The 17973-nt window shown below is 40.0% G+C and overlaps 2 protein-coding genes across 4 annotated transcripts in view; both read left to right on the top strand.

Annotated features, from left to right (window-relative positions):
- The first annotated feature begins 400 nt into the window (after positions 1-400).
- LOC107388827 (high-affinity choline transporter 1) lies at positions 401-12686 on the top strand. 3 transcript variants are annotated; one of them, XM_054733107.2, is made up of 9 exons: positions 401-658; positions 4882-5071; positions 5153-5266; positions 6771-6926; positions 7227-7375; positions 7512-7658; positions 7812-7965; positions 8039-8256; positions 8331-12683. In XM_054733107.2, exons 2-9 carry the CDS (start codon positions 4888-4890, stop codon positions 8844-8846), a joined length of 1638 nt encoding a protein of 545 aa, XP_054589082.1. In that variant the 5' UTR covers positions 401-658; positions 4882-4887; the 3' UTR covers positions 8847-12683. The 3 variants fall into 3 exon arrangements, with proteins under 3 accessions (XP_054589082.1, XP_015820044.1, XP_054589083.1); XM_015964558.3 differs by lacking the exon at positions 401-658 and adding an exon at positions 665-909; XM_054733108.2 differs by lacking the exons at positions 401-658; positions 4882-5071 and having other exon boundaries at positions 5176-5266; positions 5547-6926; positions 8331-12686.
- Positions 12687-14062: 1376 nt separating this feature from the next.
- The window catches only part of igf1ra (insulin-like growth factor 1a receptor), a 92766-nt gene continuing 88855 nt past the window's right edge, over positions 14063-17973 (top strand). Inside the window, 1 exon segment of the mRNA NM_001323792.1 lies at positions 14063-14226. Coding sequence (NP_001310721.1) covers positions 14121-14226 — 106 coding nt within the window. The 5' untranslated portion in view covers positions 14063-14120.

Raw genomic sequence — 17973 nt, 5'->3', positions numbered from 1 at the left:
AGAAGTATGAGCCTCCGTCCGTTCGTCTCTCCCTCGTAGAGCTGACAAAGTATAAATTAGGCTTTAGCCTCTCTCAGAGGCAGCACACCATCATAGCTGGTGTTTCTTTAGAAAAAACAAATCAAAGAAAAGTGTTTTCTTTGTGAAAAGAGACAAACATAAAGAAATGCTGGTGGTAAGGTTCCAAATAATAATAATAATCTCTTATGATCATTTAAAAATAATAATGTTGGGTTCACTTTTTTAAATTTATATGTAATGTATAAAGTCAAAAGAAAAAATAAACAAAAATGGGGAAACGAGACACGTCCCTTTCAGTTTTTCCATGATTATTTTTTTGTCTGTGCATGGCACAAATCACCTACTATTATTAACGTGAGCATAGGCTACTCGTTCCTGGCTTGCGTGTTTCTTCGACATGAGTTTTAAGATGTAGATCTGGTTCCTCGCGTGTTTGTTATGACGTGCAGCAGCTGTGTACGGCGAGGGTGTCACCTTTCCAGCTTCGTTTTTCAGTTTAACGTGGATTCAAAGTTAAATATGTATGAAGGACAGTCGTGAAATGCTTTAGCTGACCGTATTCTGTCTCCCAGGGGTTAAAAACAGAGCATGAGCCAGGAGCATCCACCTTGGTCGGTCTTTCGCCTCCAGCTACAAGGTGCGTTCAAGTCAAACCCGTTTTTCTAAAACGTTCCCTTACGCGAAGACTGCTTCTGTTCACCGCTTTTATTTTGTCGGGGCGCGTTAACATGTTGGCTGTGTGAAGCAGAGACAATGACAGAAGCCTTAAGAGTTTTACTACAAAATGAAAGCGCGGACTGATGTGAAAACAGTTTTATAATAAGCTAAACTACAAAAACCGTTTGAGTGGAGAAGGATATTTGTGCCACAGAGAGGGATACACTAAGGGTGAGTGATTTTAAAAGTTTGATTGTGGTTGTGTGTTGGGTGAAAGACTTGACTGTGTTACACTTGGAGATAAGTGCTGTGTCCAGAAATACAGAGAAATAATTCATTCACGGTTGGGTTTAAAGACCAGAGCGTGAATAAAGCTCTCTGAGTGGAAGTTGCTTACACCTGCTCTGTTAGTAAAGCGTGTGCGTAAAAAATAGCGCAGTTTTAATGCGATCAATGTAACTGTAATTAGGGCAATTTAAACGTATTATGCATATGATGAGACCAAATCAATACATAAAAATATGCACCCCATATACAAGATTTATAGCACTTCCTTGGCATTTCATGCATCAGGGGCACATCTACAGGTGGGGCTAGGGCCCCTCCTCCTGTATGTCTGCCCCCCACCAGCTCCCCCTTAAACTTTCTTAAAATTCTCCTTTGGCTTTGCTAAAAGTGATGGCAGAAATATGTCCTGGATGTAACCCTCTCGAGCTCAAAATAAGTTTTGACAAAAGGATGAACAACTAAGTCCTTCAGGGGTACTTCGGAGTTAAAAAATGCTCATGAAATACATATGTGGAGTAACCTGGTAGGTAGGTTTTAACTGTTGCGAATCTGCAACGCCTGCCTCCAGAGGGTTAAGCATTTCAAATGCATTTCTCTCTGTATTTTTTTTTTTTACTCATTTATACCTAAATTCATGCATTCATACCTAAAATAGGGAATGAGATGAATATATGAATCTACAGTATGTAGAACCACTCCGTCATATTAAGAGTAATCTGAGTTACTGGTGAAGATGCAGAACTTACGGCAACATTGTACAGCAGACCCTATGAAGCACGGGAACCATAATGATGCTTCTCCATTTTGATATTTCCTCTGCAACCTGACATAGAATAAGCAGCTGGACACAGATGGATAGTCTATAACGTTTCTTTACTTTTTCATATCCTCGTTTTCATCCATCCAGACTTGTTCCTGGTGGGCAGAGTGCACTCAGTGGCTGTGGTATGATCAGTCATAATACAGAGTATATTCAAAACATCACCCACCCCTATTATGCACCTGCTTTTGAGGTATTTTAAACAGCTTTCTAATGCTGCCTCGCATGCGGGTAACTATACTGTATGTCATCATCTCTGTGCGTTAAGACGGGACCGTCCCTCTCGTCTTACTTAAGCACAGTCAACCAAAAAACTTAACTCCTTTTCACCACATTTAAGGAAAGGCCAGCACTTTAATTTTTAAATCTGTGACCACAGTTAAAAATCAGTTTAGTAAAACTTTTACCAAAGCTATAAATGAGATCTTTACAACTTAGTACAAAGTAAGCAGTGCAAAATGGATCAAAGGATAATAATCATGTTTTCAGTCAACAGAGGAATTGCTTGGAGGCTGTCAGGTGGTACAGACTGACCTTGCGTCGTTATCTTTGTTAGGCTGAAGTCCACTAAGGAATAAGGTGTGGCTCATTTAGGTCGGTTCATCTCAGATTTATATTTACTCGAGGTCATGATTTGATGGAATCTGATTTGAGTTTCAAGGACAAAGCATTTTGGGAAATGTCGTTTGACTGAGCAGCCTTTAACTTTGTGCTCGGTAGTGAAAGTACCGTTAATAAGTGCTGGTGTAGATTCTCAGTCGTCCAGTGGATTTCAACCTCAGATTTCTTAAACAACATCTGGACTTGTTTATTTATTTCTGAGGATGATTCACTTCTCATTTGAGGAGCTCTCTTGATTTAAACAGAAAGGTGCAAAGTGACAAGCTGCTTGGGGCAAAGTGTTCGACGTTTGGAAGAACGTGATATTAAGGACTTGATATTATAATTCCAGACGCCCTTTCTCTGCTGTCCATTACGTTTTGGATTTATTTTCAAACTTACTAAATTAATACCCCAGTATCATAGGGTTAATACTAGCTTTACAACATTTTGTCGTAGATCATTGTTGCAAATTATAACGAAAAAGCTACATCTTCATCAAAATATTGGTAAAGTAATATTTGCACATTATTTTAAGAGTTTAGCAGGTTAATTAATATCTTTTAAATCCTTTTTAAACATACTTCTGGAAGGATCATCCGTTTTGTAATAATAACTGATAAACAATGATAAGAAACTATAATTAACCTTGAAGGAGAGTGAAAGGAAATACTGTTCAGTATGTTTAAAGTTCACATCAACGTCAAGATGAACAGCTCTTGATAATCAGCAGAAACATGCTAACTGTTATCATTCAGTTATTTAACTCTCTGGACGCAGGCGTTGCAGATTTGCAACGTTAAAACCTACCTACCTGGTTACTCCACATACGTATTTTTAACTCAGAAGTACCCCTGAAGGGCTTAGTTGTTCATCCTTTTAACTTATTTTGAGCCTGAGAGGGTTAAACTGCATTTCAATAGTATTACTATAACAGAAAAGGACATCATTTGAGACCATTAAACCTAAAAAATCATTTTTATTCACAATTTAAGTGTCCTTGATGCCACAGCTTGTTACAGTAAATAATTATTATTAAATTTAGTTAGAAGTATAAATTAGAAGAGAGTAGAATGAGTAGCAAAGTTAAGCTCCGTTTTGTTCTTCAGAGATTTTAACTGCTGGAAATGTGTTCTAAAAAATAAAAATCTACTGGAAAATTACTGGATCTAAAAGCCACACAAGAAGAAAGAAATCTGGAGTAAATTTTTAACTGAGCAGTCCAAACTCCTAAGAGGCAGCTAAGGGTTATAAATTTGTAGACTAATTCCCATTTAATCATTTTCTAGTGTGTTGTGGGTGAATACTGTAGGAGAGAAATTTTCTGGGATCATTTCACTTGCGGTTGTATGAGAATCAGGGAGGATGGGGAATAGTTAGGGTGCTGTAAACAAGTAAGTAAGTAGTAAGTAAATTTTATTTATACAGCACTCATCACAGACATAGAATCACAAAGTGCTTCACATAGATCAAAGCAAAATAAAACAAAGTCATAAAATCATAAATAGATTAACATCATCAAATCAAAATGCTCTCAAAACAGAATTAGAATAACATCAGAAAAAAATAAGTCATAAAATTATACATTTTCATAAACAGATGAAATATTAAAAATTTGACTTAAGTTGTTTAAGAACTCAGAAACAATAATACACTTTAACTTGCTATGTAATTACCATGCAAGTACTTAGTAATTAGGGGACTGTAAAAGGAAGCATTACTGTTAATGTAAATGTCTATGTACTTTTATTACACAAAGTCAATGAAAGCTTCACTTTTAAGGTAACCTGTTCTTATGTTTATGTTGATTTGATTTGTTTTTAACTGTTTTTATAAATAACATTTGCAATTTTACAATTGTTCTTCAAAAGGGAACTAGGCAGTTTGGCTTGCTTTTAGCACCCCCTAGTGTCCGTTTGTAAAACCAAAACCCAAGCCTATCTTCTTGTGGTGCGTTTGTCTTTTTAACACTTTAATCCAACAAATCAGCTGTGTTCGTGATCTAAAACGTGCAGGAAACGTGCTGGAAGCAGCGCCAGGTGTGTCAACTCAAATATTTCTAAGTCCCAACAGAGCGGCCCTCCAGTCTAAAGTTGCAAGTGAATATTCTGGCCACAGGGGACGATGGGGGCTGGGTGGCCTTTCAGTAATCCTGTAAAAACAACAAAAACACACCTTCCTGCCCTGAATGGCATCTTCATCACTTGCTGCCTTCAAAAAAAAAAACACAAACATCCTAAAGGACTCAACCCACTCTTCAAAAGTCCAAAAATGGGATTGGATTTTTGAGTAGAGTTTACTAAATATATTAGTTAGATTTTACATTAATTACAGTTTTAGCTGGCGTTTACTATAGCCACAAGTCATTTTTTGAGTGCAGATCTAATTTAAATGTTTATGGTTTAATTCATCAGCTGATTCTTCTAAACACATTAATGATAAAGATTGTTCTCCTTGTGTGTAAATGATGGACGTGGGATCTTTTCTGTAATCAGGCCATCATGGCTGTGGACATCCCTGGACTGGTGTCGGTGATCGTTTTTTATATTTGCATCCTGGGGATCGGAGTCTGGGGGTCTCGAAAGTCCAGGAAGGTTGAAAAAGCGTGCACCGGCACCAAGAGCGAAATCTCCATCGTCGGTGGTCGGAATATCAATGTTCTGGTGGGGATCTTTACCATGACAGGTAGAACAGTTTATTATCAAAGTGAAATGTTCTGAATGTGCTCCAATTCTCCATTATTTTATGGCTCTGTTTTGTTTTTAGCAACATGGGTCGGTGGAGGCTATATTATGGGAACTGCTGAGGCTGTTTATTCTCCATCTCAAGGACTCATCTGGGCTTTGGGGCTCCCAGCATATGCCGTATGTTTTTTTCTGGGTAAGTAGACAAAACAAACAAAACCTCTGCTTAATGACAGCAAGATGAAGGTTTTCAGCACAAAGCGTTTAAGCGTTCCAGGAATTAACCAGACATATTCTTCACTGGTTAGATAAGGCTCTTGTGATTGTTTGTCATGAAGACACTAAAAGACACCCAGAAAATGTTTAAAGTTGCAATTCAATGAAAAAGCATTTATAATGATTATTTCTGATCATGATTGGTCACTGTGAGTTTTCCATGCAAACTGAACATGAACCTATCTCCTCTCCTGCATTAGCGTCTAAGAGAAAATAGACGGTGAAACTCTTGGATTTGAAAAGCCTGACAGATCTACGCCACACTGTCACTTAACGTTCATGGACTCACCCGTCTTGGCTCGCAACAGGGAAGGTTGTCGTTTTAGCTTCCAAGAAACAACAGACAACATCCCGTTTAGTAAAAGCTAGCTGTTAGCATTAGCAACTTCACCACATGGCAGAACTCCTCCAGGCTTGTGTTATTTGTGGAGATAAAACATCAACGTTGCAAGTCAGTGGTAGAGTCGTGTTTCTGTTTTCCAGTCCGAGGCAAGAAGTGAAAACTGTCAGGAAATAAGCTGCCACACTCTGCAGCAGCAGCCTTGTCTGTGCTGATCCAAGCATTCATTCTTGCAGAGACCACCACAAATGTATTGATTAAACGAGTTTCCCAAATCTTTAAATGTCTACAAATGAATAAGTAAAGACTGACCATATTTTACAGAATAGGACTTGAGCTGTAAAGTTTATGTATTTGTACTTTTAAGGGTTGGTCTGTTTGGTTGTTTCTGTTGAGGCGACTAAGTAATTATCAACCTTTTTTTGCACATTAGCAGCAGGATCATCTTGTTTTGTCTATGTTTGTGTTCTTAAATGTTAAAGTTAAAGTTAAAGTCCCATTAGTTGTCACACACACAGGTGTGTGTGTGAAATTTGTTCTCGGCATTTGACCCATCCCCTGGGGGAGCGGTGAGCTGCAGACACAGCCACGCTCGGGAACCATTTGGTGGTTTAACCCCCCAATCCAACCCCCTTAAGGTGTCAAGCAGGGAGGCATTGGGTCCCATTTTTTCAAAGTCTTTGGTATGACCCGACCAGGAATCGAACCCCTGATCTCCCAGTCTCAGGGCACTAGGCCACTGAGAAAGGTGTTTGTTGGTAAAAGGTGAAAGAAATGTGTTTGTTTCTCTCCCCAGCACAGTATCTTATGAATAACATCACTGATTTTAAATGGAATAAATAAAATACTGAAAAATGTATTACTGCGCCATCACTAGCAACTTTATCAAACACAAAAATGGCTGTAACTGTCAATTTAGCTGATATTGAGCTTAAATTTGGTGTAGCCATTTCATAAACCAATCTTTAAGTGCTAGATTGTGTGATATCTTGCAATATTCTATGAGATTGCGCACAAATCAATTGAAAGACTAAACCAAAGTTATTAAAAGATGGTTTTAGTTTAAATATTTTTATTTTCACAGGTGGATTGTTCTTTGCTAAACCAATGAGGTCGAAGCGTTATGTCACCATGTTGGACCCGTTTCAGGAACATTATGGCAAAGCGTTTACTGCAATAATCCTAATTCCTGCTTTGCTCAGCGACATATTATGGGTTGCCTGCATCCTCGCTGCTCTGGGTAAATAACACTCTGTCTCCATTTTTGTGGCATAATTCGACACAGAATTATGTAAGTATCATAATATACACATTTTATATTTCTATTAAAAATATAAAAAAATAAATCATTTTAACCCACCAGTTCTTAGGTGGACAAAATATAATTATGTTTTTTAATGGTTAAAAATGAGAAATTATTCACTGCTTTAAGTTACACTTTCAAAGCCCTCTTACTTTTCTTAGAGGATGAGAGCACGTGCACAAAAATGCATTCTGTATTCTACTTCTGTGAAATATGATGTTATTTCACGGTTTCCAGGTGGAACAATGAGCATCATCCTTGGACTGTCATCTACCATCTCCATCATCATCTCAGCTGCTGTCTCCATCATCTACACATTCCTAGGAGGCCTCTACTCAGTAGCATATACTGATATTATCCAGCTCTGCTTTATTTTTGTCAGCCTAGTAAGAATACAAGTAAAACTGAGATGAAAAGTGAATTGTTGCAGAATAGATTGGCCTGAAGTTTGATTTGGGAATGGGAAAAATAAATTTCGGACTAGAGACTGATGGATTAATTTGGTTGTTTTTGCTCTTTCAGTGGCTCTGTGTTCCTTTTTTGGTGCTAAGTCCTGCAGTTAATGTCATCTCACAAACTGCCCCCTTTAACCAGTCACACGGAGACGCCTGGTTAGGACGCCTGGAGCTGGAAGATTCTGGAAAATGGGTCGACGAGATTCTGCTCCTGGTAATTGTGAAGTTTTGAAAATTAATATTTTTTCTCTCTTTGTTGCATCACAAGTTGTTTTTGCTCTTAAAATGAAGAAAACTGCAGGAGAAACCCTCTACACTGTTAGATTAAGCACCGGTTTTCCTGCCTAACCTGTTTTTGATGCTCCAGGCTTTAGGTGGACTCTCATATCAAGCTCTGTACCAAAGGATCCTCTCTGCAGCCTCCTCTGTTCAGGCTCAAATCACCTGCTATGCTGCTGCAGGAACTGTGTTCATTATGGGAATCCCTTCAGTTATCATTGGAGTCATGGCTGCCTCTGCAGGTACTCTAACACACTCAAATTATAGATAATAATAAAATGAGCATTGCAAAACCTTCTCCTCCGTATCCCTCAGACTGGAACCAGACAGCTTACGGTCTCCCCTCTCCTTTTGAACGAGGAGATGCGGGGAAGATCCTGCCGCTTGCCCTGCAAAACCTTACTCCGACCTGGGTCGGGGTGCTGGGGATCGGCTCTGTGGCTGCAGCTGTTATGTCCTCCATGGACTCCGCGTTGTTGTCCTCTGCGTCTATGTTTACACAAAACATTTATAGGGCGACTCTGAGGAAGCAAGTGGGTGTGTTTTGATTCAGCATTAAACAAAGCCACTCTGTGCCTCTTATTGATTTTTCCTTCCTGCACTTCAGGCCTCGGAGAGGGAGCTGCAGTGGGTGATCCGTGTTAGTGTGCTGCTCGTGGGCATAGCAGGAACTGGCCTGGCATTTGGTGATGACAGTGTTGCGGCTCTGTGGATTTTAAGCGGGGACCTCATCTACGTCGCGATTTTCCCTCAGCTGGTCTGTGTGCTGCATTTCCAACGTGTGAACACTTATGGTGCTATTAGTGGGTTTGTGGTGGGTTTGCTGCTGCGAGGGCTGAGCGGGGAGCCGATACTTGAAATACCCCCTCTGCTACTGTACCCTGGTTGGAGGGAGGAGAATAATGTTATCACACAATACTTTCCATACAGGACAGTTGCCATGTTCTCTTCTTTAACGTGCATTTTTTTAGTGTCCTGGATGGTGGACCTGATTTTCAATCATCAGCTGGTTCCTCAGTCGTGTGACATCCTGAAGGTTTTTAAGGACAAAAAGGAGACAGATGGGGAGGAAACGCCTGACCTAAGAGAGGACGTGACCCGTGTTCTCAATACGAAATTCTAAACCAAGGAATTTTTGTTCTGACTTCAAACGGATCTTTCTTCTGTGGTTACCAGGATTTCTGTCACATCAGGATCTGATGAGTCCAGTTTTGATCCAAACCACATGTAGCAAAAATCTTTTGTTTCTCAGTCGGGCTTATTCCCTTGAAACCTTTAAAAAGAGGTACGTTTATATGATGATGCAACTTCGCTTTTTGTTTTCTCTAAGCAGAGAGGAAACTTTAGTGCTCATAAAAAACCCAGAAGAGATGATTTGTGGTTGACCTGTTCAACACTTTCATCTATGAATGTGAATTTAATTTAAGAAAAAGTAATTAAGCTTAAAAAGTGTTTTTTATTCCTTATAGAAAAATGTAGAAATAGCATTTATTTATTTATTATTTATAGGATTTTTTCATTGTTATCATCAAAGCTATGTTTTAAGCAACAATTAAAATCAATGGAATAAATTCCCCAAACAAGAATAAACGTAAGGAATGTAAAACACGAGTTAAGACTAATTATACAGTAATAGACACATTTTTAAACTATTAAAATTTTTGTTTATGTTTTAAGCTATAAAAAAATTATGTACTTTGCTTGCAAGTTTTGTTTCATATTTTCTTTTATCATAAAAAATAAACCGGTTACAATGTAAAATAAAATGTTTTAGATACAAAATGACATTATACAATCATATCTGTAAAATACACAGTCACATAAATTTAAGGATGTGAATGTATTTATGTTGTTTAAACTAGACGTTTTACATTTTTTGTAATGTGCCTTTTGGTCCTGTAGGGGACAGCAGACCAACACTAACGAGCTCTGAGCGCTTTAGTTTAACCACAGTAAAAGTTTCTATTTTCTAAAGAAATCTTTAAACTGGGAGCACAAAATATGTGTCAAAGAAATGCAATGTATTTATTTTGCAAAGGAGGTCATATTATTGTTTGTTTGTTTTACTTTCAGCTGTTTTCTGATCATTAATTGGATTTCAGAAAACCTGCAGCTCAAGATCCCATTTTAAAGTGCATACATGTATCTCATCCTCTTTATAACTACAGTTTGCAATATGCAAACTGTAGTTATTGGATATTTTAACAATAGTATATTCATAAAACTTTGTAAAAACTTAACTTGAGGCTTTGTGTTTGTAAATTTGCACACAATGAACAAACATTTATGTTTCACTCTGCAACTGTTACATTTATTTTTTATGTCATCAAAATTTGACTCATAGAAGCATCAAGATGAAGACGAGCAGACTCTGGTTTTTGCTTGGAATAAATGAAAAATAAGAGCAGGTAGATCCTGCTCCATGCCGGATTTTCTTTTTAACATTCAGGATGTTGTGTAGTGCAGCATAAGCTTTGGTATTTCTTCTGAGCGTTAAACAGTATTACAACTTTATTCCAGCAGCAACAACACCATTATCTCAGAAACACTCCAAACAAAGCAGCCATTTAATACTTTTCTGTGACTTTATAATAATTTCTCAGGTCAAATGTTCATGAATTTTTATTTAAATCACTGTTCATTTTTTTCTATTTAACTTATGTGACTTTTAGATCTAGTGTATTTTGCAAAGATGCTTTTGATGGAGCTGAGAGTTTAGCTTGAAATAAACTTATTTAAATACAAAAAGCAAATGAATTTTAAAGTAGTCCTTCAAATAATGATGTATTCCCCTGATATTCAAAGTAATTATTAGCACATGGTTTCCCGAACCAATTAAGTTCTAGAGGTAAAATTTAGATTTTGCATTTTTAAATAATTAAACAAGTGATTGTATTTTTAATTTAATATAAAATATTCCGTGGGCTACTTTTGTTACTTTTTCCACTAGGAATCTTGTCTCTCTTTGTTTCTATTTCTAGATCATGTTATTTTGTTTGGGTGTTTGTGTATTCCAAACAAGACATTTTGAATAAAATATTTTTTGGGGAAGAAAACGTTTTCAGATTAAACTCCAACAATGCTTTTTACGGTGCAGTTATGTAAAGATAAAACATGAGTTTTGGTGTCTTTTAATGTGCAGCTGTAATCATTAGCATGTATTGCGCTTGATCAGGATTGGGTTGCACTCAATTACAGATAAGAATCCTTCTCTTTCCTAATGGGACAAATTTTATTTTACTGCATCAATTCTTTTAAGTACTGCTATTTGCTCAAAAATGAACCTCATATGATTTGTTTATGCTTTTCTTTAAGAAAACTTGTTTATTTACCAAGTAAATTATTTGTTCTGTTTTGTGTTTATGACATCCAACTAACTGGGCCTTTCCACTGGGTGTGTATGTGCCGTGTAGACATCTGTGTAACATCTATTAAATGTAGTATGCAGAAATTGATGATGTGGTCCTGTTGGCATCATCAGAACGTGATCTTCACCTTTCGCTGGAGCGGTTCGCAGCCGAGTGGGAAGAAGCTGGGATGAGAATCAGCTCCTCTAAATCTGAGACCATGGTCTTGATTCGGAAAAGGGTAGAATTGCCTTCTCCGGGTCATGGATGAGGTCCTGCCCCAAGTGGAGGAGTTTAAGTGTCTCGGGGTCTTGTTCACGAGTAAGGGAAAACTGGAGCGTGAGCTCGATAGGCGGGCATTGTACCGGCCTGTCGTGGTGAAGAGAGAGCTGAGTCAGAAGGCGAAGATCTCGATTTACCGGTTGATCTACGTTCCTACCCTCACCTATGGTCATGAGCTTTGGGTAGTGACCGAAAGAACGAGATCGCGGATACAAGCGGCCGAAATTAGTTTTCTCTGCAGAGTGGCCTTCCCTTAGAGATAGGGTGAGAAGCTCGGTCATCCGGGAGGGGCTTGGAGTAGATCCGCTGCTCCTCCACATCGAGAGGAGCCAGTGAGGTGGCTCGGGCATCTGGTCAAGATGCCTTCTGGACGCCTCCCTGGTGAGGTTTTCCAGGAACGTCCAACCGGGAGGAGGCCTAAAGGTAGACCCAGGACACGTTGGAGGGACTCTGTCTCTCACCTGGCCAGGGAACGCCTTGGGATTCCCCCGGAGGAGCTGGCCCAAGTGGCTGGGGAGATGGAAGTTTGGGCCTCTCGACTTAGGCTACTGCCCCTGCGACCCGACTCCGGATAAGCGGATGAAAATGGATGGATGGATGGATGGACGGACGGACGGATGGATGGATGTAGAAATTAGCCGCCATTACAGTGGATTAGTGCAATTCCACTGGCCGTGAAGCATAATGTCTGTTTTTTAAATGGTACACTTCCAGACTGCATCAAACTCTGCAGTTCAGATTTAAACGCAAAAGCAGTGTAAAATATCCTTAAACTTTCAAAAATAAAAGTCACATGCAGATTTCCAGTTTCTTTCCTGTGAAACCTTCAGAGCTGAGGTAAACAGAGCAGACAATTAACCACAAACCTTTTTTTGAAAACAGGCTGCCATATTTGCTTGTTATCGTGCTATCCTGAAATCACACGTGGTGTTGCAATTCTAGTTGGATTTTGTGACCTTATGGGACCCGCTATGTGGAGTTCTTTTGCTGTTTTTTCACATCTGAAACGCTCCCAGTTGGAATGGAGCTCACAGGTTAAACAAGTCTATGATGTGCTGCTTACGTGCCCAGTGAAAAGGCTGGGTTATTCCAAATAGAGATTAAAGGCACTAAACAAAGTTAAAGGTATAGCGGAGGATCTTTTTCTCCCGAGTACATCGTCTGAACCATATGTTTGCATAAATGTCAATCATTCTGGTCAACCCTTCACACAAGTCCATCGTTGTACGTGCTTGTTGCTGGATAGTTTTCACTTCCTGCTCATGCGTAAAGGGAATGTTGGCCTTCCCACACACGCCTCTCTCGCCATTTATCTGCTCAACAGGTAAGCTAAAGTTTGGCATTCTATTTGGAGAAATTCATTTCAGATTACTGCTAGAAGAAGTTAGCTGCCAGGCTGGAAGCTACTTGTAAACAGAGGTTGCTCGAGGATAATTGGGTGTTCTCTCTCAAGTGCATTATTTTCAAAACATGGGTGGTTCTTTCCTGAAATTAAGAATAATTACCCACCATACCTTTAAGGATATGTTTTTAATATTTATTTCATTTCTATATACTAATACAACTGATCAAAATCAATGAAATCAATTTCAGCAATGAATTAATTTGAAATCGATAAATTTGCCCTTAAGTTGGGCTTGGCCCCCGGTGTTTTATCAGCCATTAACGCCCCTGCAGATCGTCGGTGCTCCCGGGATTTGAGCGCTCCGGGATGCCGTGTTCCTCCACCGTGCGTAAATCCAGTCCGGTTTTTCCGTGCTGCTCGCGGCCACCTTATCCGTGGAGCTATGTGTTTTTGTGTGAGACGCTGACTCTTGTTTAGAGGAGAGAGAGAGAGAGCGAGAGAGACCCGCAGCCTGCGTTTACCGAGGGCGAGCCGCGTGATTTCATCCTCTGGATTTATACAAGATTGTACTTCATCTTTCTTTTATTTTCTCGTTTACGTGGGGATAAAAGCGAAGAAAGACAAGAAACACTCTTAAGGGCAACTGCGTGGACACACTTCTCCCTCCCACCCCAGCCGAGGTCGTCTAGCTGGAGACCCATTCTCCTGCGTGGCACAAGTCTGGTATTTTCTTTCAGCTGCAAATCCGGCAGGGATACGTCCGAGCGGAGGAGCTGAGAAATTGGTTTAAAACAACTACAACACGGCTTCCTTACACCCCTAAACCCCGTTTTAGCCTAGTGGCACAAAGAAGGACAAAAAGGAAGGTTTTTCATTCATTTCCCAGCCACCCAGCCACCACCCCTGTGGATCTGGACGTGTTTTTTTGCCCCCCTCCTCCTCCTCCTCATCATCCCCATCATCCCCATCCATTCTCACAGGGGGACTCCTGTGAAAGGCTGTGGCTTTAATTCTTCTAAAGGCAGCTGATAAAAGCATCCAGGCAACATATTTGTACCGTTACCGCCTGCCCTGGACGCGCACTGCTGTTTTCAGGAGATGGAGAATGAAGATGGGGATTACCATCATTTATCCAGGAGAAACACTGGCCTGCGTGCCACACCAGCCAAAGTGCACAGTGATTGGCAAAAATAGCAGACATTTTAAGTAATTAAAGAAAACTCCCATTTTTTATCACTTGTGCGCATTTATTTATATTTTAACGCGATACACAGACTGCCAAAGAGAACCCCCTCCCTTTTTTAGGCTACATGCATTTATCATGTTCCTTCTTTTTACAGAAGTGGATGTGTACAACATTTTTCTTTAGTTTTCGTTTGATACCCACATTTTTCTTTTTATTTTCTTTTTTGAGAGGAAAATAATGATCTGGAACGAGAGATCAGGACCATCCATGGGTAGCCTGACCTTGTTTTGGGGTTTGCTGCTGTCTATCTCCACTATCCACATAAGCTCCATATATGGAGAGAGTAAGTATTCATTATGTTTTGTTTTAATGCCAGAATTTATTGCTTTATCAGAATGAGGCCTGGAAAACAGAAGAAGGGGGCGCGCGTTTGGTTACCTGGTTTAACCTCTTCAGAATCCTCCTCCCGGCTGGTGGAGAAAAACAAACCAGTTAAAAGGTTGTATGTCAAATAATTAATAATAGTATTCAACATTAGGGATTAGTTTTGAATCTGATGATCAAACAAAATTAAAAATAGACTTTTTATTAAGTCATTTTATATTCAAAGAGGACCATGTGGTGCGTTAAAATGGACAAAAGCCACTAAATCGTCCACATGTTATTTAGCAGATAAACCCCTTTTTATCCCAGCACACAGGAGGATCTTTTAAATCGTAGCTCTCCCATTTATTTATTTTAAAGTCGCCATGAGGCAGAGGATGAATCCAGAGAGCGGAGCTGAAGGTTACTACGACCATGTGGCCATTTTGCATTTTGTAGTGTGGCCTCGCTGCGCATGAACAGCCAAATTCAGACAATCCTCTGCTCTTTTTAACACATTAAACTCACACACAGTGGATCAGAAACGAGCAGAGATTTAAAATAATCACAAATATCACATAAAACGTGTTAAATCTATCATTTCTATCAGTTTATTATACAAATTCCGGAGTTTTTATCACATCTGTGATTTTAAAATGACAGGTACAAAAATATAGTCTTTAACTTTTGTATGACACAGTACTGAACGTGTATTATCCTGTAGGGCTGTAAACTGCAAATATACGTTTTACCCATTTTGTGAATTTAGTTTATTTTAATTCATTTAAATGCACAGGTACGTTTTTGTTAACTGTTGTTCTGTCAGCTGTTCGAGTCAATAACAGCAGCTCCTTTCTGTTCAGTGATTAACATCAGTTTATCCTCATGGTTGAAGATTAATCAGACTTCCTGTGAAAACTTAATAATTGACACATTGAATGGAAGGAGCACCTGAACTGTTTGGGGACACAATAAAAAATCTCAAAATTAATGTAGTTTTCAGTTTTACTGAATTGAATAGTTTGCATTCTTGTGTTTTCCTGATACTTTTTTCCACTCAGGCATGGGAAGAAGGCATGCAGACTGACCCTTATTAGCATTCAAATAGATGGAAATATTTACTTATTCCTGCTGACCAGCGATCTGACCTCAGATGTGTTATTTAAACCCTTCTGAGATCAGTCAAAGACTACTGAACACGCAGAGGACTGAATTGATGCAGATCGGCACTGGATAACACACAGGGCCTTCACCAACAAAGAATTCAGTGATAAAAACTGTGGAAAGTATCAGGATCTGCTTTGCCCCTAGGAGATGATGTTTACTTTAATGGGCTGCAGAGGTTCAGAGTTTCCAGTTTCTGTCATCACTTAGTGGAAAATCACAAATCTGTGAGAGCTCTATTTGGGGTTAAAAATTTCCTGTTCGTTTTGATATCTGTCCACACCAATAAAATGCAATTAGGCTCCCTTTTAACTCTCACCGCAGCAGACTTTCCATGCCACGGCTTCCAAGCGTGCAAGCGTCTAAAAAAGATGGAGAGGGTGCGAGGATGATGGAGTTGGTGTTTGGAAATAGACTGTGCATAAATACACTTGCAGCAACACTTGGTTTGAGTTTACCAGCTGTCTGGTGTGTTTGTTGAGCGGTCTCCTCCATGGAGTGATGCTCTGAGCTTCCTCTCTACAGCAGCACAAATGCAGGTAATAAAAGTTTCACCAGCAGCAGGGGTTGTGCGAGTCCTGCTCCATGCCGGCGTTCCTGTTCAGTTATTTATAAACGAACACACGGCCTGAGAAAACCCAAAGGAGTCAGACAAATAACCAAACGTCAGCAAGCGTCATGTTTGACAGGTAATCCTCCTCTTTGACCTTTCCCTTCTGGGTCCGGCATATTGCAGCTCAGCTCTCTATGTCATGACAGGGCACGCAGCTCAGCTATGACTGCTGTCATTCTCCCTTTCCCCATCCCCGCCCTCATCCCTCACTCCCTTCAGCCTTGTGATTCGCTCGACACAGCCTCCACCTTCACCTTCCTCCACCATCCATCACCTCTCTGCAAAGGTTGCTTACTTGCAAAAAACAAGCACTAGGAAATGTTTCCAGGCTCTGCCATGGTGCACATTTGTCTTTTAGTGTGTACCAGCACCTCAGAGTAAAGATCTGAAAGTGTGTCACTGGGCTATTTATGAAAAGCTGCCCTGTAGCTCCTCTGGGCTGCCAGCAGAGGTTTACAATGCTTAATTAAACATTTTATTTTAAGTGGCATGTCATTGGACTTGCTCAGATGCAGTCTCTGACCCACTGCACATGCATCTTCATTGCCTGCTGCTTTAATGGCCCGCAGAGTATTTTACAGTCTGTGCAATGATTACAAATGGATGTTACCCACTTTATGAGATGAGCGCTGTCAGATATGTCCATACTGAAGTGTTTGCAGGGATCATTCTCACGCTTGCTTCCTGTTTCTTATCGTTTTATTGCTTCTCAGTGATTTTGTAAGGCTTCTACAGACGTTTCCCTCCCCTGTATCCATAATCAGGCATATTTTTTACTTGGTTTGTAATGCTGCTCACCTCCTCCTCTCATATGTGAGGGGTGGTAGTGGTGGGATGGGGAGGGGAGGGCAGGGGGGTTCCTTGTGTGAGAGTTGATATGATGGTTGAGTGTAAAGTTACTGTTTAGGGTCTCGGTGATATTTGAGCTGCAGTGTTTGAAGTGAGGTCCGTTGAGGGGAAGCGGCCCCACCAGACCGCTGGTCAGATGACTTCTAGTATGCAGCGAATTAAGGGCCTGTAGATGTGGCAGGTGCGAGGTGATGTGATGACACAGTGACAAACCTCCCTCAGTTTGAAGAGAGAAATCCAGCACTTGATTTGTTTTGCGTCAATGAACACGTTTGCAAAATCTCAAAAGCGACATATTTCAATGTACTTAAAGATCTACTTTATTCATAGTTTTAATACACTTGCAGTGGTCTCTAGTTGGAATGAATGCCTTGTAAGTCATTCTCAGGGTAAAAAAAAAAAGCTCCTGTGTGCCCACAGGAGAAAGTAGCTTCAGACGACAGGATTTGGAGACTCATTTCCTGATATTTGGACAGCTCGCCTTGGATTGGCTAACAGCAATGCTACTCTAAAAAGATTCACGTTGGTTGTTTTAATTGCATGTAAACATGTTAGTCTGGCTGAAGACAAACTGGTTCTAATCGAGCTGAAGCACCCAGATAATGTGGTAGCAATTCAAATGCATGTAAACGGGTCAGCCGAACTAAAGCGGTAGGACGCTCGCGTCACAGAAGTGACGAGACCACGGAGGCGGTCTTCTGACAAGACCATCATCACAAAGCAACACGCATAACACTATAAAACAGGACAGTACATACCAAATAAGCTGTGCTGCAGCTTTGTTGTTGTATATTCTTCAGCTATTGTGCACATCCTGTTTCAATGCCATCTGCTTCACTCCCGCCATTCTCTGTTTACTGCTTGTGTTGCTAACCGGGAAAGTGCCGACATGAAAAGGGGCATGTCGCCACCTACTGTACCGGAGTAGAACAAACTTTATTTCAGAGGACGATTTTTTTAATGCACATGTAAACTAGGATAAAGACTCCCAGCTTGTTACAATAAGACTGACCTGAATCGACTTAGATGTCGGTCAGTGCTCATGTAACAGCACTGACTATCGATTTTCTATCAGAAGCTAATGCAGGAAATAGAAGACTA

Source organism: Nothobranchius furzeri, chromosome 4, assembly GCF_043380555.1.
Source record: "Nothobranchius furzeri strain GRZ-AD chromosome 4, NfurGRZ-RIMD1, whole genome shotgun sequence".
Classification (NCBI taxonomy): Eukaryota; Metazoa; Chordata; class Actinopteri; order Cyprinodontiformes; family Nothobranchiidae; genus Nothobranchius; species Nothobranchius furzeri.
The sequence above is the reverse complement of the archived record's forward strand: the minus strand, read 5'-3'. Positions and strand labels throughout refer to the sequence as shown.